Genomic DNA, 26,727 nt, shown 5'->3' with positions numbered 1-26,727 from the left:
AATAACTTGGCTATTTCTACCTGAAGAATACTTTAAAGACAGAACACAAGAGTTGGATCACAAGCATGTGAACATATATTTCTCCTAGCTTTCCAGTTTCAGTAAGTGTATTTACACAGAAAAATACATTTCTTCATGTAGTAGTTTCAAAAAACTATATATCTCAATGATTCAAAATGAAAAGTATACAGTTAAGCTCTTAGGCCTGATGGCTGCAGTGAAACAGTCACATGACACAGTTTTGTACGCTGCAAACATTTTAATGATTATTGTTGAGAATACATTTTGGAAATTTTTTTACTTCAAACTGCAACAAGTTAAATAAATGTTTATAATATACAAAGAAAATACAACCAAAAGTAAAACTTGCTTTAAGTGTGCCTTGCACCTAAACCAGTGTTTTCTCCCCCCCCTTAATATATCTTTATTTTTGAACTGCACAAACACACTTAAGAATTTGAATTTTATAGTATGGCATTTAGGAAATAAAAATATACTCCCCACCTCAAAGAAATAAAAAGGCTGTGCATGATTATATGCCAAACAAAAGAGAGAACACTAGATATACTCTGATAGTGCAGGCATCATTAAAAAGGAAAAGAAAAAGCTTGAGATGCTCATTAACTCTCTATGTTTTAAGGAAGCAGGATTTTTGACCAAGTAGCTTAAAAGCCAGCAAAACAGGCATCAGTGATGGCAACTGTAGTGTATGAAGTATGAAATGACAAACTTTACACAAATACACTGTTAGAAATTTACCAATGAACACTGAAGATCTGAGAAGCTGCTCTTTGGAACAGTCAAGTAGGACCACCTAATTCCAGTCACATGAGCCCTTGTAGCAACACAAAGTGTTCTGTGCTATATACTTGCTGGCTGGATAGTTAAAGGATTTGTTTTGTCATTAGCAGCTAACGAACTTATTCCATGTGTTCTTAAAGCCTTAATGGTGGAAAAAAGGCAAGTGTCATTAGCATGGAGGATCATATACTTCTCTGCACACAAACACAAAAGGCTTCACTAGAATTTTAAGTCTCTGATGTCTCCCATTGCACTTCAAAGCTCAGTTGAGATGAAAGCCTTTCTCCATTGTAGCAGCTAGCAGGCGCTCTCTCATGATCTCCTCCGAAGAGTATTCCGGCAACTTTAGATAATGTACACATGTATTCACTGATGGGTAGCTTGCATCAGTAGCATCAACCTACAGAAATAGAAGTGAAAATAACAGAAGACCATGACTTTAAATATGTATTTCTTTCAACCCTTAAGTATCTTAATTCCATTTAGATTCCCCAGTAGCTAGAGTTTGTACCTTGCGTACAACTGTGAGCCTAGGATGCAAGTTAGCCAGTCCACCTGGGGGTAGAGTTGAACAACCAGTGGTAAACTGCAGGAATGCCTTCCTCTCATCTGAAGACATGCCACATAAAACCCTCACAAACCTAAGGAAACCTGGGCTAAAAGAAGAAAAATAAAGTTATATTGATTTGATAGCTGATTTAAATGAAAAATACTACCATTACTGTATAAGCCAGCAATAACCCTAAAAACGAATATCCGCATGTTGGAAGAACAACACTGTCTAGAGACTCTTGGGTAAGTATGAAATAAGCTGATACAAACTACTTGAAAAATACCCTTCAAAGACTGATACAGACAGACTGAAACACTGATGGAGTATAGGAATCAAATATGCAACAAAGGCAGCAAATCAGAAAAGCTCAAGATGCACATGCATAATTCACCCAAATATGGCTAAACTAGCAACAGGGATCTGAAATAATACATTTTTGTTACAGTGAAATAAAGTATCACTATATGCTACAACATGGATGAATTTCATAATTATAATATTAAATAAAAGAAACCAGAACTTAGAGAATACATACTGCATGATTTCGTTTACTAAAGTTCAAAAAGCAAGCAAAATTAATCAATGGGAATAGTGATTTAATGACTAGAAAAGAATAAGATGGGGATGGGGACTTCTAGAGTTGTTTCTTGTTCTGGGTACCAATTATACAGGTGTGTCCATTTTGTGAAAATTCTCCAGGATGTATGTGCAATTTGTGTACTTCTCTGTTATGCTTCAATAAAAACTTACTTAAAAAAAAAAAGCTATATATACAATGTCATTTAAGTTTAAAATAATAATACTTTCTCATTTACATCACTTTGAAAACTTTAAAAAAAATACAGGGCTTACAGTCTTAAAAAATGTCAGTGGTATGAAAGAAAAAACATCCAAGGAACTGTTGATTAAAACCATATCACAACTAAATACAATTTCCTGACGGGGGAGAATGGGAGTGAAGTGAGTGCTATTAAAGATATCTCTGGAATAATCAACAAAGCTGGAATGTAGACTATAGATTAGCTAATAGTATAGAATCACAAATTTGCTAACTAGTATGGCTACGTGGGAGTATGGCCATATTCTGAGGAATGTACACTAATGTATTACAGAGTAAAGGTACAAGATATATGCAAAATATCCTCAAATGGTTCAGAAAATATATGTGTGTGTGTGTGTGTGTGTGTGTGTGTAAAGAGATAATGTAAAAGAAATACAGCAAAACGTTAAGTACTGGTGATTCTGGTAAAGGATATATAGGAATTCTTAACTATTCTTCAACTTTTCTATAAGATTGAAATTATTTGAAAATAAAGGTTAATATAAAAGCAATAAAGCCTAAGGGTTTACAAATGACGCAATTTTTAAAATGATGAACAGTTAAAACACAGTGAGAAAAGGAATGTTAAACATCAGCCAAGATGACTTTTTGTGTGAACTCAGCCTTATCAGTGAATATACATCTTGGTAACGGTGAGACTTAACTCCTTTCTCATTTTATACATATAATTCACTGAGTCATTTAGAGAACCCGCCATTTGATTTTGGGACATAAACAATTTGTTGATCTTAGAAAATAACCAACACATACCTATCACGTGTATAACCCAACTTAGGTTCAGTATAATTAATAATATCCTCTGCTGCCCAGGATGGCGACTGATTTCCACAAAGAATCATTTGGACTTCTTCATGGCTGAAGGAACTTAGTTTCTCCATTGGAAAAACTTTATTAAACCCATCTACATTACACACACAGCAAAAAAACAAAAACAAAACACACAACTCAGTTTCCAAGTTATAATTTCAAAATAACAAATTTCAAATCAAGATATTCAACTAAATGGAAAGAAGATAAATATTAATATTTGAAAAAGCAAATATAAATGAAAATAGCTTGAAATAAAAACTGTGCTAGGGTTTTAAGTACAGAAATTTTTGCTTATTATCACAAATGTAGACAGGGAGAGAATATTCAGACACTATGGTCAGTAGCCAAATTCTAATAATTTCCCAATCAGTTCTTATGTCATACAAGCCAGCCAAGGCTATGTTTCTATTTTTAAAAATAGTAAGTGATAAACAGTCCAATGTATTTTGCGTCAATCTTTACTTGAAGAATTTAGGTTCTAACATAGTTTAACTCATCTTGATCGTGTAATATTGAAAGTATGCAACAATATTATATCCACTTACAAATGAAAAAATAGAAGCCAAAAGTGGGTCCCTCATTACTCAGGAGGACCAAGCTGAGGGTATGCTACAGCTTGAAAATGTTCCAACCTGTTCTGAGTACTCTGCAGGACCTAACTGTTGGGAAGACAAAAAACTAGACGGCAAATCTAGAGATTACTAGCAATTTTTGAGCATAGCAGTACCTTAATTTCAGCTGTCTCAAAGTAAAAGGAGAGGGATTCAACTAAAGAGCCTTAAAAATTACCTCTAAAGGCTTCCATCTGTTTCTGAATACCCATATGCATACAAAAGTCAAACATCAAATCCACATATTCTTCTGCATTATCCATTGTTACCATCTGCAAAGGAAAATTTGTCAACGTAATTGTTAATATCTAGGAATATTTCAGGAGCGCCTAGTACAACTGGCCTCATTAAGAGGAATTTTCTGGACTTACAGATATATCAAAAGCAAAATTTGTACCTCATCTTCACCACTTGGCTTCAGATCCACAGCTGTAAAACCATATATTCTTGAGGAAGGGCAAAACTGGAAATTTAAACTGGGAGGACAGAAAAGGATTAGATTAACATTCAGCTACCATTGGTGTTTAATTTTTAAAACACTGCCGCCAAAACCATGGGCACCTCCCCCAACAATAACAAAATCACTATACCAGCTTAGATATTAAGTATGGGGCCTTTTAAAATGCAAAACCGTGTGCCCAAAAACTATCTGGCCAACTGTTTACCAAACCTGGCTTTGCAGGCATTTCATGAAACATCACCTTTCATGTTTTACTTCCTCCTTAGGCACAAAATTAATCAACTATGGATTTTTGTAATGAATTATGGTAGCAACATGTTTACAAGTTATTTTTGCAAAAGAAACTTTTTTTTTTACTAAAGTTGTTCATGCTCTGTTTTTACCCCCGCCTCAAGTCAAACCTTGAACATATGAACAACTTATCAAACACAACTTCTCAATGTTATCATCAAAGAAAGAAGGAAGGAAGGAAGGAAAAAAATGACAGCAAAGCCTCGTAGTCAATCCAAAAATCACAGTTTAACATACCAAGGGTATAATAATTACACGTATATAAATTAATAGAATTTTATCAAAAGATCTACAGCATCTGAGTTAGTTAATGCAGCCACTGGGGATAAGGCTTACATACAAAGCAAACTATTCTGAGGTTTTTCAAGTAGGCTATATATATCAATTAGCTAATGAATTTGTCAAAATATTATTGGCTTTGGACTGTTTACACAAGATATATATAGTTATCACATTTGATAAATCAGATAATCTTTCAGATGTCTGATGATTAATAAACTATATTCTGGTATTCTGAGTGCTCTCTTTATAATATTAACAAATCAAAGGATCAAATCAAAAATCGATATTTCCTGTAGCATCTTATTATTGTTAACAGACTGTATATTCATATATTGCAAATCAGTGAAGACAAAGGAACAAAAGCTTTAGAATTTATTCATCCATTAGGTTGAAGAGTATATATATCTATATATACACACATAAAGCTTACCCTAAATCCTCTATGCTAAGTGGAGGCCCAGAACCTGATGGATTCTTCAGCACTAGTTCTTGTAATTTTGTGTTCTTCTCATCTTCAGAAAGACCTTTGTTGCTTAAAATCTGGCGCCTCTTGATAGCAAGGTCTTTAATTTCTTTTAAAAATCTGGCTCTGTGTGGGTTTACTAGTTCAAAGTCTTCCCAAGTTAAAATTCCATTAAACCAAGCTGGGGGTTTTGGTTTGGGGGGATCTAGAATAAATTCTGATTTTGAATCCTCTTCAAAGCTTCCTACTGAGAGTGAATCATGACCTTCTTCTGTAGAGGCTTCAGACTGACTTTCAGTACAGTGTAAGTCTCTATCACCTCGTGACTCATAAATCAGTTTACTCATATTGCTTTTAATGTCACCCATACACATAAGTTTAAAGAAAGGTTTAGAAATAGGTAAATCCACAAGTCTATTGTCTTGAATGCATTTGGCCAAGAAAATTCCAAGGAAATGAAAGAGTTTTGTGATCCTTTCAAGCTCATCACTATCTTGTGGAAATGGAGCTGTAAACAGTCCACATGATCTCTGAACATAGTATCCAGGAGGTTTCAATCCACCTCCAAGATCGACCTAATTTTTTAGAGGGAGAAATGCAAAAAAAGATGAAAAGATCCATAAACATTAAACATCTTAATTCAGCTATCTAAAAGTATCTATAAACACATTTTATTAAATAGGTTTTATAGACTAAATTTTACCCTTTAAAAGCATTTTAATAGTATCAGGATTATTCAATAATAAAAGTAGAGTCAGAAAACCTGGCTTACATTCTGGAAGCATAACTGATTTTTAACTTTCTAAAAGCAGAATCGCAAATCAAATCACAAAATGGGAAGTATATCTTACATGACGAGATTCATCATCTGGAAAGTTATCATCACAAAGCCAAGCTCCCAAATCAGTTCTCTGGAATTCTGCTGCCACCAGAGCATAAAATTCTAATGTGGGCCCCAAGCCAGTTCCTTCTTCTCCTAAAAATTCAACCTAAACATGAACAAATAAATTATGGGGGAAAGTAAGCTTAAAAAAATTTTTAATGATCCCATTCTTGCCAAAATCCAGTCCTGCTGTAATATACTTTTTTTTATAGTAGCAGTATAATATAAGCCACACAGAAGTTTTTATTCCAGTTTTTCTAAAGAGAAATTTGATTTGTTGTACGCTATTCCATATTTAGACACTGTGGTGAGCATCGTCCATACATCAACTTACTTCTCGCAACAAACCTACAAAATAAATTATCATGTCCTTTTCATACCAAAGGAAACCAAATTTCAGATAAAGAGGTTATATATCATTTGCTTGAGGAAATGATGGTATACAGATTTATGTGTGTGTGCATCCGCACGTGTGTCTATGTGACACCAAAACCTAAACTCTTCCACTTATTTCTGACTTTAGGCAATCGCTTTAAAGGTTTTTTATCCATACTCCATATATTCCAAAAATTATTTGAGGCAGCTTACAAAAACACACAGTGCATTTTAAAAAATAATAATAATAATAATTGAGAATTATCTGTGTTAGAGATAATATATGGGTATATATGGGTAAGAAGAATAAGATGAAGGCACAGAAAATTCTTTTTTTGGGGGGTGGGGTGGGGGTGAACTGGCGGCATGCGGATCTTAGTTCCCCGGACAGGGATTGAACCTGTGCTCCCTGCAGTGGAAGCACGGGGTCCTAACCACTGGGCCGCCAGGGAAGTCCCAGGCACAGAAATTTTAAAGTGAAAACCATAAGCCTTATAAATTTTCTAGAGGTGTATTGTATTTATCATAATCAGTCTGTGATCCAAAAATAAACCAGGTGGCTGACATCTGTGACAGGAGAGGTATTTCTTTCCTTGTCTCTCATATATAAGGAATAATATGTATATAGGATATAATCAACAATGCCCACAATAACATTTCTGCAGTAAATATATTGAATTTCTTACCGCCATTTGCTACAACATCTCTCAATATCTTCATGAGTGAAGATATTCTTTGCTGCTCATTAAGCCACGAGATCCTGACCCCTGAGGAGGTGAGCTGACATCCTCTTATGAAAGATGCTCTGCCAGAGGAGAAGGCCTTTGCACAGAGGGCAGAGAAATCCATCTACACTTCTATCTAATGCAGTTTTTTATGTGGTGGAAGACACAGACTGGTTCTCTAACTGTCAGTCCTGCACACTACAAGAAATTATATAGAGGTACCTCAAGAACTGATTTCCGATCTGCATGTATTTGCATGACATTCTCAGCCCACTCCATCAGTGATTCACCACGTGGAACTTTCACTCTTTCATGCTTGAGACGACCAACACGAAACTCTCCAGGATCATCTCGCCTTACACTACTTGTGGTCCTTGTTCTTTCCACAGTGGCCTCACGTCGGTTTTGTAACCACACTATTGCTCTGAAATAGAAAAATACCTATGTAGCTGTAGCATACAGCAACAGCTGAATGTACTACTAAACCAGCAACAAAAGTCAAAGATTTAAGAATTTTTTAAAAATAGTATTTTATCAGATGATCAAATATACTAATCTTATTTCCTTAAACAAACTGAGAAAATACTGAGTCTATATTTTCCCTTTTTACTTTAGCAATTAACAGATCAAAATAAAGGTCTGTGGTCCAACCCCACACAACACATAAAAATACAGACAAACTCATAATACATAAAATATAAACATTTCCTAAATCAGAGAATGTAAAAAATGGTTAAGCTATCTTTATTACTGTGATACAAATTGAAAGCCAACACAGAAACAGTGTTGTGATTTTGAAACATTTTCTTTTTAACAATGCAGAGTTAACCCATCTAGGATGGGAGAAAGAATCTTGAATTAAGAATAAGAAGATGAAAGATCTACTCTCTCATGTGTGCTACAATTTTTTTGGTACTCTCAGGCCAATCAGCTATGTACTTTGAGAATCAGTTTCCTCATCTATAAAATAAAAATCAGGGAGTTACCTAGTGGTCTAGTGGTTAGGATTCGGGGCTTTCACTGCCATGGCCCGCGTTCAATACCTGGTCAGGGAACTTAAGATCCTGCAAGCTGTGTGGTGCAGCCAAATTTTTTTTAAAAAATTGAAAAAAAAAACCACCCCAAAACAAAAGAAAACAAACCCACACATATAAAATAAAAGTCATAACCAATGCCATTAATCACAGAGGGCCTATAGTGCTATGTGTGCAAATGCTTGGTAAATGATATGAAATGGTCCAACAATGTAACTAAGGGCAACAGGCAACTCCATTTAAATTATAACTTTTTTACATCTACTTTGAAAGTACTCTGGGTATTCAATCACTCAACAAATATTTACCGAGCACCTACAACATGCTGTACACTGCAGCTAGAGCAGTGAACAAAACTGCCAGAAATTCCTGCCCTCATGAAACTTTCATCTAGTGAAGGAGACAGAAACACAAAAAGAAGTAAAATGGTATGTTAGATTGTAGTAAGAGAAAAATAATGGCCAGAAGATATATTTTAATGTTATCAAAGCTATTTGCAAGCATTAAATTTTGTATTCTTGGGAATTTCAGCAACTAATAATTTATGTAAGCCGCTTAAATACTGTACAATAAATGCTAGCTAATGGAAAACACAGTACTTCAATCCACACTGCTTCAAGAGAGCTTATATCCAACTGGAAATCAAAAAATGTTTAAATGTTGACAACTTTTTTTTTTTTTTTTGGCCATACCTCACAGCTTGCGGGATCTTCGTTCCCCCACCAGGAATTGAACCCACGCCCTTGGCAATGAAAGTATGGGGTCTAAACCACTGGACCACCAGGGAATTCCCAAATGTCGACAACTCTTTACGAGAAAACAATATATTCCCTTCATCAATCTTGATATAAAGTATATATGTACATTTTGAGCTTATATAAAACATTTAAAAACACATTTATTCTAAAAATGTAAAATGATACACCTCCTACCTTGATGCACCAAATGCTGTACATGTGAAATACAGCTGTCTAGTTTCAAATGGTATTAGAAAAGGACACTTGCTGGTTAACTGTTCACACCAGTCTGGCAGAGCCCCACTTGCCAATGCCAATGGCTCCTGCAAATTAACAAATAACAATGTCTTAAAGCAATTATGAAAAAAGACAAAAAAGAGTCAATTCTTAACAGGAGAGATGGCGTGAGGTAGAAAAGGAAGGAGAGGCAATACATTCAAAGTCCAACAGATTGAAGAGTTCAAATATCTGGTTTTATTACCTCAATCTGCTGCAAAATTTTTGTTGTGATTTTTTTGCTAGTGAATTCATCTGGTGGAAAAGTAAACTGAGGCTGCTCATCACCTTCTGTAAAAGTAATAAAATTAATAAAAATGTAAACTGACTTGCTTTTAAAAATGCCACAGAAACGAAACAAGGCTTCTTACAGACCTTCTTGGGATATTCTTGAATAAGTGTCACTTGCAACTATATACAGAATACGCAGAAGCTGAAGGACATCTTCTACTCCACAAGAATTCTGTCCATTGCCTGCTTTGGCCTGAGGTTGTTCTTTTGTCAAATTAAGAATATCACTACTTTGAAGAGTAGAAATGGCCCCCTGGTTTAACCCAGACTTTGTTCCATGCTCACAAAAATCCTAAAGAAACAATTGGGAAAACTAGCCATTAATCATTTTCAAGAAAAGCAATATATCATCCTATTAGTATTAATGTGAAAAGGCTGGAATTCTTCAAAGAATTGCCTTCTTTTAAAATAAAAACAGTATCATCCAAGTCAAAGCTTAACCAAGCTTTGTTCTAAACAAGAAAATTATCAAAATATAACCACTAAAAGCCACAGTTAAAACTACGTATTTAGATCCAATGCCACAAACCATATTTGAAATTTTAGCATTGTCATATTAACAATGTTAATTCAACTTCTTTTTTTTAGTATGTCCCAATGAACTGCTTTTCCTCAAGAATATTTAAAAAGCTGCAAAGCACAAAGCCATTCCCAATCAAAATAGTGTTCTGATGCCAATATATACCTTATATGCAGCTATGAGCTGAGAACAATTTCTGTTTTTCCTAATACTTTTATTAGTGCCAGTTAATTTCCAGTGGCGCAGGAAAGCGGCGTCTGCATTCTTCTGCAGGTAGGTTATCAAGTCATTCTTTGGTAATTCATCAGTGCCAAGATACTGTTCCACATGCTCTATAGACCAACAACCCTACAATAGGAAAAACGAAATGTTGGCCTTTCCTGATTATAAAGTTTATGCTACTTCACATGCATTACATAAGGTAGCTTTAAGATCATGCATTTAACCTAATCTAAAGAATCCCATGTTGGGCTTCCCTGGTGGCGCAGTGGTTGAGAGTCTGCCTGCCGATGCAGGGGACACGGGTTCGTGCCCCGGTCCGGGAAGATCCCACATGCTGCCGAGCGGCTGGGCCTGTGAGCCGTGGCCATTCAGCCTGCGTGTCCGGAGCCTGTGCTCCACAACGGGAGAGGCCACAACAGTGAGAAGCCCGTGTACCGCAAAAAAAAAAAAAAATCCCATGTTGCTGATTTCTCCCTTAATTGTTCAATTGAAACACAGCGTTAGTTTTTCTTTTACTAAGTAGCCAAGAGCAAGACTCATTTCCTAAAAATAACTTACCATTTTTCCATTTTCCTTTTCTTTGTCAGAATCTTTCATTTCTCTGTACATAATTCTAAATATGAAGATATTATTCAAGTTAATTCATAAATCAAATGATTTGTGGTTATTTCTAATAAGCCTTCAATTCTTTAAAAACATGTATGAATGAGGACATTCATTAGCTATATGCTTACATGAAATACTGAACTCAGGGAGAATTTATAAGAAAAAATATTCATTTGTTAAACATAGGGAATAGCGGAAATCATATTCCTGAAAGAGTTATGGTTTATAAATCGAGCATTATTAAGAAAAAGCATGTATCAAACCTAAAACTTTTAAAGATATAAAGTAACATGCCATCTCTTATAACTTTCATACATTGTTGTAAAAATAAAATAAGATGTGTCTGCATCTGTGTCTAGATAGAAAGAAGGATAAGAATAACAAGGACCAAGAGGCGGTTGAGATCAAATTTAATATTCCAATAAAAACTGAAGGACGAGAATGCCATGAAGACCTTCTGTTCTATCTCAGAAAAACCTACATTACTTTATTGGACATTATCTAAGATTATCAGTGACGTTAAGAGAATATCGGAAAAATAAACTAAGAAAAGTGAAGTTACATAGGATGACTATGATATAATTATTTATAATATTAAATTATATTAAATTATTTATATTATTACATAACAAATATTATTATAGGTAATACTTACTGAGCACCCTCTACATCTCATACAGTACTGAATCTACTTTACATATATTAATTCATTGATTCCTCACAACCACTCTCATTTTACAGATTAGAAAACGAGGTACTAAAATGTTAAATAAATTTGCCCAAGGTCATTGATATTATTTAGTGAATGAATAAATGAATGAACAAAGAGAGGTAGGTTTAACTCACAGACACCAAAGCAAATAACAGAAAACATTTACTACTTCATACACAATCCCAGTCAAAGAGTTCAACAATTATTACATAAGGAGCTAGTCTAGATTATTTCTAAAGTTCCTCCCAGTTGTAAGCTTTAACCTTTCTCCATCAGGAGTCAGAAATGCTCTTATCTATTCCTGTAAACCAAGAGAACTAAATCTTTTCTGTTCCTATAATACAAAATATAGAAAATATTTCTTGGCTCATACACTATGAAAATATCTACTTAAAACATTAAATTAAAATCTCTTACGTGTATGTTGGCTCCCAAATACGCCTAAGTTTATCTGATTTCACATTGCCGTTACACGACAACTGAAGCAATTTCTGTACATAGTAAAAGATGGTTGATCTGAAATTAGTGAGTGGTAATTCAACTTCACGAGTTGTTCCAAGACCTGTTACTTTCAAAGTGAGGGCTAATCGAGGTGACGGAGTACATTCAACTTCTTCCAAGAGCTCTGAATGAGGTGTTCCTAAAAATATGGAAGATATGAAAAACAATTACACTAAAATAAGCAGTCCAGAAAGAGCACTGCACCAAGAGACAGGTTACATGAAATCTAAACGTTTCTGCCATATATCAGCTACTTAAGATTCTCCTGGGGACTTCCCTGGTGGCAGAGTGGTTAAGAATCCACCTGCCAATGCAGGGGACACGGGTTCGAGCCCTGGTCCCTGGTCAGGGAAGATCCCACATGCTGCGGAGCAACTAAGCCCATGCGCCACAACTGCTGAGCCTGAGCTCTAGAGCCCGCAAGCCACAACTACTGAAGCCTACGTGCCTAGAGCCCGTGCTCCGCAACAAGAGAAGCCACCGCAACTAGAAGCCCACACATGCGCCCCGGCTCGCCGCAACTAGAGAAAGCCCCTGCGCAGCAACAAAGACTCAATGCAGCCCAAAATAAATAAATAAATATATTTATTTATATATTAAAAAAAACCCTATAGCTAGTGTCAATCTTATTAAAAAAAAAAAAAATTCTCCTGGCCTCAATATTTTTGTTTTTTTAAAATGGGAAGAATACAGTTAGGTTAAAGACAGTGTACTAGAGAAGAATTTATACATATGATAAGAATCTCTAGTTTTTATTAGGGTATACATGAGAATTGTATATTTCAGAACATTTTATTTTTATGAATGAGAAAACTAAAATTATTAATAATACTACATACAGAGAAAACCACATACTCAGTTAAAGACTTATCAACCTTTTGCTTGCATTGAATGAGTCTGTTATGAGGTAAACACACACACACACAAATACAATTAGTTTCATACGTATTTAGTGATGTACTCTCTTTTTTTTAATCTCAGGAATCTTTTCCTCATATCATGATATAGTTTTATAAAGTATTGTTTTATACACTGCATGACATCCCATTGTACTTTAACTGAACCATATCCGTTATATAATGAAGGTCATTTCCAATTTTTAAAGAATACCTCTGTAGTCATCTGAGTGCAGAGCCAATACTTCTATAGTACCAATATGTAGTAGTAAAAATATGAAATATATTGCTAAAGAACTCTATCGAAAATCTGTACCTATTTATACTCCCTAGAATAGGTTTTCTTTTTTTTTTTTTTGCGGTACACGGGCCTCTCACCGTTGTGGCCTCTCCTGTTGTGGAGCACAGGCTCCAGACGCGCAGGCTCAGCGGCCATGGCTCACTGGCCCAGCCGCTCTGCGGCATGTGGGATCTTCCTGGACCAGGGCACGAACCTGCGTCCCCTGCATCGGCAGGCGGACTCTCAACCACTGCACCACCAGGGAAGCCCTAGGTTTTCCTTTTTGAAGGGACCTTGGAACATCTTGATTCATACTCATTCTCACCATCATACTACATCACATACCTCACATTATACTATAAACTGTACTTATGTTCATATTTAACATAGGTATCTTTTTATCAAGTAATAAGTACATTCCACAGTAACATTTAAGTCTTCTTGAAGGATAATATACTGATTACAATAGCTGACATTTATTGAGACACACATCAGGTACCATGCTAGACACTTTACATATCTCACCTCATTTAAACCTTGTAACTACCTTATCAAACAAGGACTTTATTTTCCCCATATAAGAGATGAGGAAAGCCAGGCTTACATAGATTAGGGGATTTGCCCAGTGTATTAGTTTCCTATTGCTACTATAACAAATTACCACAACTGAGTGGTTTAAAACAACACAAATATATTATCTTATAATTCTAGAGGCCAGAAATCTAAAATGGATTGGGCAAGGCTTTGTTCCTTTTGGAGGCTCTCGGGAAGAATCCATTTCCTTGCCTTTTCTAGCATCCAGAGTCTTCCCATGTTCCTTGACTCATGGCCCCTCATCACTGTGATTGCTGCTTCCTGTTGTCAAATCTCCTCTGACTCTGACCCTCCTGTTTCTCTCTTACGAGGGCACTGGTGATTACATTGGGCTCACCCAGAAAAACAGGATAATTTCTCCATCTCAAGATTCTTAATCACATCTACAAAGTCTCTTTTCTCACGTTAAGGTGACATATTCACAGATTCTAGAGGTTAGGACCTACATATCTTTGGGAGGGGGCCATTAGTGTGCCTACCACACCCAAAATAGAGTTGTAAGAGATGGAGCTGGCACTCAGGCTGACTGACTCTGGAGGCCATAACTAAAACCACTATATAGCTTTTCAAAGTAAAAGCTGCATGGGAGTAATGCTTAGCAATTTTGATCCAGTAGAAAACAATACAAATTATCTACCTTTAAATGAGTCCTTGCTTTAAAGTTTATACAAATGTAAAACACTGTGTGTTTTTAAAATACTATAATTTTATAGCCAAGACATGGAAGCAACCTAAATGTCTATGGACAGATGAATGGATAAAGATGTGGTGTGTATATATATACACAATGGAATACTACTCAGCCATAAAAAAGAATGAAATAATGCCATTTGCAGCAACATGGACAGACCTAGAGATTATCATACTAAGTGAAGTAAGTCTGACAGAGAAAGACAAATACTGTATATCAGTTATAATGTGGAATCTAAAATGTGATACAAATGAACTTATTTATGAAATAGACACAGACTCACAAATACAGAAAACAAACTTATGGTTACCAAAGAGGAAAGGTGGTGAGGGAGGGATAAATTAGGAGTTTGGGATTAACAGATACAAACTACTACATATAAAATATAAACAACAAGGTCCTACTGTATAGCACAGGGAACTATATTCAATATCCTGTAATAAACCATAATGAAAAGAATATGGAAAAGAATACGTATATGTATAACTGGATCACAGTGCTGTAAACCAGAAACCAACACAACATTGTAAATCAACTATACTTCAATGAAAAATAAAATAAAATACTGTAATTTGCTCCTTTTAAAAAAGTCTGTATTTTTTTTTAAGGATGCATGGCTGATATATAGTTTCTCCTGAAACCTTTTACTTATAACCTGCATATACGAGTAGTACCTTACTTTTTAAAACTATACAGTACTGGGCTTCCATGGTGGCGCAGTGGTCGGGAGTCCGCCTGCCGATGCAGGGGACGCGGGTTTGTGCCGCGGAGCGGCTGGGCCCGTGAGCCATGGCTGCTGGGCCTGCGCGTCCGGAGCCTGTGCTCTGCAGTGGGAAAGGCCACGGCGGTGAGAGGCCCACGTACCGCAAAAACAAAAAAACAAACAAACAAACAAAACTATACAGTACTACTTTATTTGGTACCTATTAAAATTAAACCACAAAAACTAAAATATAGTATACCTGGGGGTGGAATTTCTAGATCAGTTGTCTGCTGGACATTAGTACGACCAGGTCTAGGATCAAAAGCAGGAACCAAAGCTGAAAACTGCCGCTTTAGTACATAATCATCATCCCATGTTCTCCGGCGTCCCCCTTTAGTTTCATACTCTTCTTCTTCCTATTAAAATAAAATTCCACGTACAAACATTAAAAGGTAAAACTCTTCATTATTGCTAAAGTGATATGCTATCTATAAAATAAGGTATATGTCAAATACTTCTCTCTATAGGTATTACATGTTCTTATTCAACCATATTTCTTAAGCACAATATAAGCCAAACATGTAGATACATAAATTTCTTACTGATTTAAGTTTATGAAAAGTAAGTCGCTGTATGGTTAAAATTTCAAGAGTCACACATCTGGTAATAAAGCTAAATGAAAAGTCAAAAAAAGATAAGTAGCTTTAGTGATGGTTACACAAATTTATACATGTGATAAAATGACAAAGAACCATACACACACATTGGACCAATGCCAGCTTCCTGGTTTTGATACTGTACTCTAATTATGTAAGATGTAACCACTGGAAGAAACTGGACAAAGGGCACACAGGACCCTTCGATCTCTGCAACTTCCTGTGAATGTATAATTATTTATAAATAGGCTGTTTTTTTTAAAAAAAAGTGTAAACTGTATTACATACTGAATTACATACAAAACAGATACAGTGCTTGGAAGTTGCTTTAAATTACTGTGGGGCAAATAGTTCAAACAAGTTCGACAAAGTGTTGATCTGTCAAATGATAGGTTCTTGGGGATTCATTGCACTATCCTTTCTACTTCTAGCATGTTTGAAAAATTCCATAATAAAAGATTTTTTAAGGAACATTTTCTCCTCTCCTTCACTTTTTGTATCAACAAAAAAGAGATCAATGAATTGTAAATATTGTAAATGTCTGATGTAATAATTTTTAAATAATAATTATCTATATACTTAAACATACACATATAGACCCCCCATATTTTGAACACTTAATTGAAATTAACCTTTATAACAAATCAAACTGACATTTGACAGCTCTGGAACCAGAATGTCTGGGTTTTTATCCTGGATCCAAAACTTCTATGTGTGATCTTTAGTAATCATGAGGCAGGAGATGCATGGGCTCCAGGCTAGGCATTTAAAACTGGTCTCCTGTTTACATTTCTTGGGACGAGAAAAAGACGGGCTTCAGGCTGGACACTTACAACTAGCTTCCTGTTTGCCAATTCCTGAGACAGGAGATAGGTGGGCTTCAAGGTTAGATATTTAAAACCAGCCTCCTGTTTGTAATTCAAAACAGAAATAACAATAGAAACAGGGTAAATATCCAGGCTTTGTCTCCTGAGGACACTAAGATAACAGTCACAGCAAGGACAGAGAGGGGCTAATCCCTGTTTGAGTAAAGATCAAGAGGTCACATATTTCCCATCCTTGGGGCAAGGGAGACACTGCACATGCGCAGAAAGGCTCCTTGGGGGTCAAAAAGGACGAGGCACCACCCCATAATATGTGATGCCAAGGCCCCCCATAGGCCTCTGGGCTGGAATCCATCTTGGAAAAAAGTAGCGCACACATGTTGGAGAGGGCCCTAGGGCAGGGCAGGTGTGGAAACAGAAACCAGGTAATTGGCTAAGGATAAACAAAGACCCTGAAGAACTGCCCTATATAAATGACTTAACCACCGATTTACTACTTTAAAGAGGGGGGACTTTAGGGGGGACGCCCACACCCTTTCTCTCCAGGTGTGAATCTCTGCCTTGCTTCTGTCTTAATTAAACAAACTGTTTCTCTGTGTTCTCTCCCACTTGTCTGCTGTGTCTCTAATAATAAACTTTGTACCTGTTTTTACAGTTTTTGCCTCCTTAAGAAATGCATTTTTCAACGGAGGCAAGAGCCAGGGAAAATTTGCTTCTAGCTTCTAGTCCCTGCTGGTCTGGTGGCTAGGATTCCTGGTTTTCATCCAGGCTACCCAGGTTCAATTCCTGGGCAGGGAACTAACACCTTGCTTCAAGCCACGGCTCACTGCTGCCTCTCCAAGGTCAATCACTTCACCTGAAAATTGGGTTTTCAGGTGAAAACCCAAAGGGTTGTTGAAAGGACCGAATTAGTTAATATATATAAACAGTGCCTAGCACCTAATTAATGATAAATGTTAGTTAATAGACTAATACTTCTATTACTCTACTATGAAAACTTAGAAAATAGCTGTTAACCATTTTAGTATATGTTTACTGCCACCCAAAGGCCAAGATGAGCAGGTTTCAAGTAAGAAATTCCTGTATGCATTATGGTAGAGCAATCATGGACTCTATCTGGACTATGGAACCCAAGCAGTTGGGCAAGTTTCTTTTTGTTAACTCTATTTAGTAGCTTCCTGCCCTCACCCTGCCCCTGCTGTATCTTTTTCTAGGCATTTTAGTTTGTGCTTTACTGTGAAAAGGGAAAAAAATACACTGTAGAGAAGGTAAACATGAAGATATTACCTGCTCCCCAATAGGTCGGCTCCCCGCTCCAGCTGGGACCTGTGGTAGCTGTGAGGTGACAGCATGGTGTGTTACATCAGAGCGGGAGCCAGCTCGACGCTGCAGGGATGGACGTCTCAGAATCTGATACAGAAAATGTAAAGAGACATGTCTAATTATCTGACCCATATATATCTCTATTCAGCCTTGACCTGAACTATAAACCTATATTACCAAAACTGTCATTAGAAAACTTCATATTCATTAGCCATGTACATAAAAGTTACAAAGTGAATGTTTTAAATTCATCATGCATCATATACTAACCTTCACAAGAAATGTGCTAATATTCTATATGTTTTCTAAGCAAGATATACTAAAAGCACTTTTTGGAGTTCTCCACCCCACTATAACTCAACTTATGAAAAAACATGTTTTAATCTAGTAACACTTTATAAAGGGAAATAAAAATTATACAAGAAGCTAAAATAAAAGGCATTTTCAGGCAATAGTTCAATTTGAAGACAATCACAGTTATCAAACACTAAGATTTCTGGATCATACTGCCTAAGCTTGGGTCCTACTTTTCTACTTAACTCTAAATAATAAGGGCAAATTATGTTTTCTATGTCTCTGTCTCATAGGTTCTGTGTAAGGACTGATGAGATAACATGCAGATACTGCTTACAAAACAGTAGGTACCAAAAATTTCTAAGTATAACTATTGTGGAAGAACCATGAAAATTATATTCTTTAGGATTAGGGCAGTTCTTCACACTTTAAAACCTGTGAAAACATCAGATGTGACATAGTGTTTTTCAACTATGACCAATTTATTTTCTTTCAAAAAATGTCATAAATGCTCAGATTAAAAGTGCTTTTCTTAATTAACCACATTTTTCATACTGGTGCCATATCGCTTGCTTCAAAGTTTAACCAGGACTTTGCTTTTCCTCTCCTCATTTCAGTTATTAACATCCTGTCTTAGTTGAGAGAATGGGGGACTCTCTCTACCATAACCTCCTCGTATTCTTGGTCCTCCTGATTGTCGTCTTCATTTTCATCATCTTCCTCATCTGGCTCCGGCAAGTCCTCATCATCATCTAGCTCAGCTAGCAGAGTACTGGCACGGCAGCTATCAAGGAAATCTAGAAAACAAAGCCAACGATCTTCCTCTTAACAGAATTAACAAAGCATAACAAAGTAACTTTGCATATTGATTTTTCTTTCTTTTTTTTTTTTTTGCGGTATGCGGGCTTCTCACTGTTGTGGCCTCTCCCATTGAGGAGCACAGGTTCCGGACGCACAGGCTCAGCGGCCATGGCTCACGGGCCCAGCTGCTCCGCGGCATGTGGGATCTTCCCGGACTGGGGCACAAACCCGTGTCCCCTGCATCGGCAGGCGGACTCTCAACCACTGCGCCACCACGGAAGCCCCCCGCGTATTGATTTTATAATACAAAGGTAAAATTCCAGAGGGACAAGTATAAAGGCCACATCTAGTACTGACACTCTTCTACCACCACACATAAAGGATGAGTAACAATGGTAAATAGTCACAAGCATGGCAGAAAACAACATGGGACAAAGGATGGTCATAAACTAAGTCTGTATCTACAAAATCATTTTTAAAAAGGTCAACAATATGGGGTATGTTAAAAAATAAAAATCCTATCATTATTCTCTGCACAAGTCATAGGAAACATAAAACGGTGGAAAGTGTGAACACTGGAATCATTCGCTCTGTCAACAATTATCTGTTGAGTACCTACTATGTGCCACGAATTCCGTTAGCCACCAGGTATATGCAGTTGTAAACAAAATAAACAGGGTCTGAGCCCCCATGGAGTTTACAGGGCAGAGAGGCATTTAAAGGTAAACAAATGAATACATAAATATAAACTGTGAAAGATATTATGAGGGAAAAGAACAGAATTAAGTCGATCAGAGAGACCTGAGTTTATCTATGTGACTGGGGAGATACTTAATGATAATGACTACTTAAAGATAATGTCTATTTACTATGGAATAATGTTAGGTACCATCTTTCATATTACGCAAATTATCTAGCACATAAAAAAGTTCAATAAACTTGAATCCCTTTTGTCTCCCTCCTTCTTAGGATCTCTTCCCTTCACCCTTCAGTAAAGAGAAGGTCAAATTTACATTGCCCCACATCAATGAAGATGCTGAGAAACTGTTCCCCACAGGAACTGAAAACAAAAAGAGGAATAATGGGTCTAAAACAAGGTAAGTTTTTACTGGATCTGGAATTAAAAAAACTTCTATGGATAAGAAGACAGTATAGTAGTATATACTCTATATTCCAAAAGAACATCCAGAAAACAATTTATAATTATTTAGTAGAAACTTGCATTTGTAAATTTCTGAACCAAATATAATTTTTTAAGTCTAATAATTATATAGGACTAAGAATTCAATGCCTTTTACTGTGACTTGCCATTGCTTATGAGACATATTCTGATTTCAGAATATTCACAGCTAAATTGGCAACATTTTTTCCTTAGTGACATAAGATAATCATAATTAACGGCATCTTAAATTTGACAAAATATATTACCCCTAACGTACGTAAAGTGCCCTCCTGCAATTTAGGCAGTGGTTCTCATGAACATGATGTGGTAGTATACAAAATAAATCAATTCCACTTTTTGGTTTATTTTTAAAGGAAAAAAATATATATGTATATATAAATTCCACCTCCTATATGTTACAATTCACTGAAGTCAGAGGTTTGTTTAACTCATCTTCCCTTTTTTTATCAGAGTATAAGAATATTATATATACATATATTTTCAAAAAGCTCCTTATTTTATATATTTGACCATATTACAGAATCAAATCATTTCCCTCAAAGTTTGCATATATAGAAATTATTTTATAAGGCAGATGTTACTCTGATCCTTCATATAGCAGCACTCAAAGAGTCCTCCAGTTTTAGAAATGTAGAAAAGGAAATTTTAACCGCCAAAGAATAATTTTTAAAAGGCAACCAGTAGCCCTAACTCTTCAATATTCTTTCCCACTAGCATACCCACAACTTTCTTAACCTTCACATGATTTAGAACTAAAGCTTAAAGTTAACATATTAACAGGGAGAAGCAGAAGGCCTCCATGAGAAAAACGAAAGTAAAAAAGTTTATTCAGTGAATTTACAATACTTTGGTGTAACAATCATCATCATTTTACCATATACATATTTAATAGCTAAAGTAGAAACAGAGAGATGTAATACTTTTCCTAAAACCACAGAACATCAGATGCAATTCCTGGCTTGGAATAGGAGAGGCCAGTCTCAGAAAAGAAGAGGAAAACATATTAAAATGATGTATACATAAAATAGTACTTAAAATATATCTTCACATAAATTTTCTTTTATTTTAAATTAACAAAAGTAATTTTGAAAAAAGAACAGGTGATCAAGGATGTATGATAAAAGGTATTCTAAAACAATAGGAATTTACCCTAAGGAAATACACAAAAATACAATTCAAGGATGCTCATTCATAACAGTGTTGATGGTACTGAAAAGCTGTAGCTTAAATATCCAAAATGGGGGATTTATTAAATAACGATCATACAAACAGAGGAATATTTGGCAGCCATTTCATATGTTGTAGAAACTCATCGAACAATATGAAAATATTTCACAATGTACTGAGTGAAAAGAGCTTTCTGCAAAGGACAGAATCCTTTTTTGTTTAAAAAAACAAAAACCAGAAGAACATACATATCAAATGATATGTATTAAATGACAACAGTGGTTGTCTCTGGAAGGTATGAACTAGATGATTTTATCTGCTTCTATATTTCCTTTCTATAAAAAGTTTTACTTTTCTAATAAGATAAAATAAGATGATCAAAAACATATATTTTAATTGAATCAAACCGTTTTATCACTGACTACATACCATGGAAGCTATAATAATGTATAAAACCCCTAAGCAAAAATTAATTCATCTGAAAAAAATTCAAATGTTACCTAAATAAAGAATAATTTCCAAAAGACTTTGGTAATAGTTGTGATATTGTGATTTACAATAAAATAAATTTGGTCTTCGCCTTTGTTCTAGGTACTGAGTTCCTAAAACTCTTGGAATTTCCTAAGAGATAAGAGCAATAGAGGTGTCTTTTGTTATTCATAACCAGAGTTGGTTTGATGAGACTTTTAAAAAGCCCTAAGGTAATCTAAGGATGGAACTGGTTGTTAGTGGAACCAACCACAAGTAGAGGGTTGGAACTTTCATCCCACCCCTTAGACCTCTGAGGAGAGGAGCTGGAGGTTGAGTCACCAATGGCCAATAATTTAATTAATGGTGCCTAAATCATGAAGCCTCAAAAAAACCCCCAAAATGCTGGGGTTCAGAAAGCTTCCAGGTTGGTGGACATGAACACACTGACAGACCAGGAGGGTCCCTAAACTCCATGGGGACAGAAGTTCCTGTGCTTGGGACCCTTCCAGACTTCACCCTATGCATCTCTTCCAACTGGCTGTTCTGAGTTATATCTCTCTCTTTTTTTTTTTTTTTTTGGCCGAACCATGCGGCTTGTGGGATCTTCGTTCCCCAACCAGGGATCGAACCCCGGGCCTCAGCAGTGGAAGCACGGAGTCCTAACCACTGGACCGCCAGGGAATTCCCTATATATCCTTTTTATAATAAACCAGTAACCCAGTAAATAAAATGTTTTCCTGAGTCCTGTGAGCCACTCTAGCAAATTAATCCAACCCAAGGATGGAATCATGGAAACTTCCAATTTATAGCCAGTCAGTCAGAAGCACAGATGACAATCTGGACTTGTGATTAGTGTTGTGGAACTAAGACTTTAACCTGCGGGATCTGATACTATCTCCAGGTAGGTAGGTAGTGTCAGAATTGAGTTAAATTTTAAGACATTGAGCTGATGTGGGAAAAGTTCACACACATCTGGTGCTAACGACATGCCAGAAGTGAAGCATTCTATGAGTATTAAAAGTACAGGAGACACACAGGAGTGTTTTTCCTCTTACATTACAACATACAGGAACTATCAATTTATAAAGCTTATTAATCTATCACACTCTTTCTTCTCTGATAAAGGTATCAAATATCTCTGTTATTATGGTTCTTCTAATAAAACTTCACTAGTGACAAAAGGCAAAAAAAGGATGACACACAAAAAGTTCCTAGACGTCTATTTACAATCAGATAATTTCTTAACAGTCCTGCATATCACTGTGAGTTTTTTCATCATATATGAAGCTGCCACATTTGTAAGAAGAGAGAATTATCCTTTTCTAATTAAAGGTTAAAAATAACCAAGGAGAAAAATGTAATAAAAGCGTCGCTATACAAATATCTAAATATTGTAAACTATAACTTACCATATAAGGAATATTCTGCTTCCTGACCTGTGTCACTCTCACTGGAGGTGGATGTGAGGCTGGTGGTCAAGGTATTACTTAATGACTGACCAACTGATAAAGCTGTTGTTGCTGTAGCTACATTGCTGCTGCTAGTGACACTGGATGTTGACATAGTCACTGTTGATGTAGTACCAGGTGTGGTCAAATTAGGGAAACTCTGAGCACCCATAAGAGGAGAAGCTAAAGATAAAAATGAAGCAAATTAGTACAAAAAGGGAGGATTATATAAACCTTAGAAAAACTACATTGTATATTTAGGAAAAAGAATGAGGTCATGAAACACCAATTATTAAAAGGCTGAAAAGCAACAACTTTGGGAACCCAACTGAAATCCAACTAAAAATTCTTATTTTTATAGCATTATTATTTTTCAAAATGTTAAGCCTAGCTTTTTAAGTAAGTGAAACAGGCAATGAAATAACTCCCAATGTTATTTTCCAAGGGAATTACTTTGACCCACTGGTAGCTTTAATTAGAATTAAAAACTTTCAGAAGCTAATACCAATTCAGGACCTAAGTAAAAGCTATGCCAATATTACGCTCTGATTTCAATTGACTTTGATGATATTTAATAGTCATCTATTTCCTCTTGCAACCGTACTTAACAATTTATCACAGAAGAGTGAAAAACAGAAGTGTGTTATTATTCAGAATAAGAGGTTCTTTATCACACCTGATCAGAATTCTTAAAATATCACAGTTCTATAGAACTTAACCTCATATTCCTGAAGTGCTAAATTTGACACAGTTGTATCTAACATGGTTAATGATCTAGTTAAAGACTGAAGCCAGAATCCACTTGAACAGATCCTACTTTGCATCCCTCCGAGTGGAAAAAGCATTGGGTTCCATAAGGAAAAGCTCACTTACTTGCTGTGCTCATCACATTCCTCCCCAAAGTATTAGTGTTGTTATCACTGCTGCTTCGGCTTAGATTCATGTTGTTCGTGGCATTAGTCCGTGCTATGTTTGCCACTCTCCTTACAAAACTCTCCAAGCTAGATGTTTCTCTTGAGGACAGGTTAGGAACACTTGCACTAGAGCTCATAGGGGCCCCAGCAGCTAACAAAGAACTCACTGATAGTCTGTTACTTGCTGAAGAGCTAAGGGGCCGTTGTGAAGCTGCTTCTTTATTAGTTAACTCAGATACTGAACTAACATCAGGAGAACTAACACTAACAATTCCCATGGATATTGCACCAGACTCCCCAGGAGCACGAACAGAACTATCAGGGCCTAACTTTCTTTCAGCATTTTCACTTCCCATTTCCGTTGTTAAGGTGCTGGTACTTGCACTGGAAGATGACCCTACTTCTGTTTGAGGGACGTTTTCAGCAGATGAAAGAACAACAATTGGTTCATGGACATCAGCTCCTGAAACTATACTGTGTTCCATTACAATTTCTGATCTCCGTTCCGTTTTGGTCGAACCCAAGCTGATGTCGCTGCTACTGGCCACGCTACACACAGAACTGCTGCTTCCTTTTCTACTTGAGGAGCCTGCAGCAGCAGATGTCTTGTCTGGACAGTTGTTTTTCACCAAGCTGCTCCATGATTGCGTTGTGCCTGAAACAGTGGATGAAACAGGTTTGGGTGATGCCACTGTATCAGGGTCGTACCCTGGTGCAAGCTTGAGGTCAAATTTTCCTTCTGCGCCCATACGGTAAGAGTTTGAGCCACCAGCATCCCAGGTGACATCAATCCAGCCTGGAAAGGGACAGGAGTTTGTGAGACCCAGCAGAAAGCAGATAGGAGCGTGTCAGACAGTAGCTCCACAATATGGGATCAGCTTTTCATCAGTGCTGCACTTCTCTGAATTTCTAGTCATCTAAGGTCTGCTAACTAAAATTAAATCCTTCCTTCTATTTCTCTTATTTCTGAACTGTTTGTTCTGGTGATGCTTAATGTAAGGGTCATGTTTACATCTATTGGGGTATCTTTTAAGGGGAAGAACTGTTAAAAATTGTAAAAAGACTGATAAAAATGGTAAAATGTTACAACTTCAGCAAGTATAGATGAAATCTAAGTAAAAGCTTTTTCAGTTGCTAAATATGATTATGTGGTCAAATGTTATTTACAGAAAAAAGTGCTAGCTTAACCATTAATTTCTAAGTTTGGGCTAAATCCTATAATTGACAGACAAAATATTCATATATCACTGTAGAAATTCTAGGTCACTATAGTTCAAATAACACTAAGTTAGCATTTCGGTTGTGTTCTCAAAGTTCAGTGGTTATTTGGTTCTCTTATGATTAAGTTTAATAAATTTGAATAAGCGCAGAAAATTCTAAAACCAAAATTTTAAAAGTATGCTAGGCTCTTTTATTAGATAGAACCTATGTGATAAAGCTAATAACGTGAAAAGAACTAACGAGAATAACAATATTAAATCTATGTTTACTTATGCTTGGAAAATGATACTTATTCTTTTTTAAAAATGGTAATTAACTTCCAAAAACAAAACAAATTGCCTATTAGAAAGAAAATTAATAGAAATTTTACAATCTGATTTTAGTGCTATAAGCTAACTACTTCAGAGGAAAAAAAACACATAAAAATATTTATTTTTGTAAAGTGCTAAGTCTTTATAAAGTTTAAATAAAAGTACTTTACCCATACACACACATACTCCCATGCATGCGCACACGCACGCACACACATGCCCAGTTCATATAAGTGTACGATGAGGCTCAGAGGGGTTTAAGTAATACTGAATTACCTGTGGGCATTATCTGCATACAAGTTGTTTGAGAGGAAACTGACTGCCCCAAATCTACATAATCTAGTTTAGATGACATTTCAATTGCCTCAATTTATTCTGTATGCTGAAATAACCTCTGAAGAACCAACATTTAACTATCTCTTCTGCAACATGGAAGAGTGTTAGAAAAGGACAAGTTCAAAAACATATCCCAATCCCAAATAAAAATTACATTTGTATTGTATTTACTGGTCCCAAAATATACTGATAACTTATTTCATAGTACTTATCAAAATCTGTAACTGTAAATTTATCTGTTTTACCCAGAAAGCAGGGGGTCATACTTTTTTGTTGACCATTGTGTATCTGAAGTCTAACGAAGTACCTTTACATAGTAGGCACTCATATTTGTGGAATAAATTAAAAAATGGGTATTCCTACCAACACAAAGATTCTTTAGAAAGGAAAGAGCTTTAATTGATATAGCATAGAAAAATAACTCAAAACTGTAAACCATTCATATTCTGCTTGAGAATGTGTTTAAACTGATCACTTAGAAAGGGTACATACACACTATCCATAAGTGTAAAGATACAAAACTCTGAACTCCTCTTATACTCAAAAGATAGATAAAAAGATAGAATTAGTAATAACTAGCCATTATTAGAAATGGTTAGCTTAAGTATTTGAAAGCTAAG

The 26,727-nt window shown here is 35.9% G+C and overlaps 1 protein-coding gene across 5 annotated transcripts in view; it reads right to left on the bottom strand.

Moving 5' to 3' along the window:
• Nucleotides 1-239: 239 nt before the first annotated feature.
• Nucleotides 240-26,727, bottom strand: part of HECTD1 (HECT domain E3 ubiquitin protein ligase 1) — a 90,113-nt gene continuing 63,625 nt past the window's right edge. Inside the window, exons 25-43 of one of the 5 annotated variants that reach the window (XM_067738063.1) lie at nt 24,199-25,035; nt 23,287-23,508; nt 18,919-19,052; nt 17,926-18,048; nt 15,418-15,574; nt 11,911-12,133; nt 10,734-10,788; nt 10,119-10,301; nt 9,518-9,725; nt 9,348-9,433; nt 9,062-9,189; nt 7,318-7,519; nt 5,964-6,101; nt 5,080-5,687; nt 4,014-4,092; nt 3,795-3,888; nt 2,946-3,096; nt 1,313-1,457; nt 240-1,201 (exon numbers count right to left, since the gene is read on the bottom strand). In XM_067738063.1, the coding sequence (XP_067594164.1) occupies nt 1,064-1,201; nt 1,313-1,457; nt 2,946-3,096; nt 3,795-3,888; nt 4,014-4,092; nt 5,080-5,687; nt 5,964-6,101; nt 7,318-7,519; nt 9,062-9,189; nt 9,348-9,433; nt 9,518-9,725; nt 10,119-10,301; nt 10,734-10,788; nt 11,911-12,133; nt 15,418-15,574; nt 17,926-18,048; nt 18,919-19,052; nt 23,287-23,508; nt 24,199-25,035 (3,911 nt within the window). In that variant the 3' untranslated portion in view covers nt 240-1,063. The remainder of the gene's footprint in view (nt 1,202-1,312; nt 1,458-2,945; nt 3,097-3,794; nt 3,889-4,013; nt 4,093-5,079; nt 5,688-5,963; nt 6,102-7,317; nt 7,520-9,061; nt 9,190-9,347; nt 9,434-9,517; nt 9,726-10,118; nt 10,302-10,733; nt 10,789-11,910; nt 12,134-15,417; nt 15,575-17,925; nt 18,049-18,918; nt 19,053-23,286; nt 23,509-24,198; nt 25,036-26,727) is intronic. The other 4 variants (XM_067738072.1, XM_067738079.1, XM_067738088.1 and 1 more) reach the window with 4 other exon arrangements.

The sequence above is a fragment of the Pseudorca crassidens genome, chromosome 1, assembly GCF_039906515.1.
Source record: "Pseudorca crassidens isolate mPseCra1 chromosome 1, mPseCra1.hap1, whole genome shotgun sequence".
NCBI lineage: Eukaryota > Metazoa > Chordata > Mammalia > Artiodactyla > Delphinidae > Pseudorca > Pseudorca crassidens.
The sequence above is the reverse complement of the archived record's forward strand: the minus strand, read 5'-3'. Positions and strand labels throughout refer to the sequence as shown.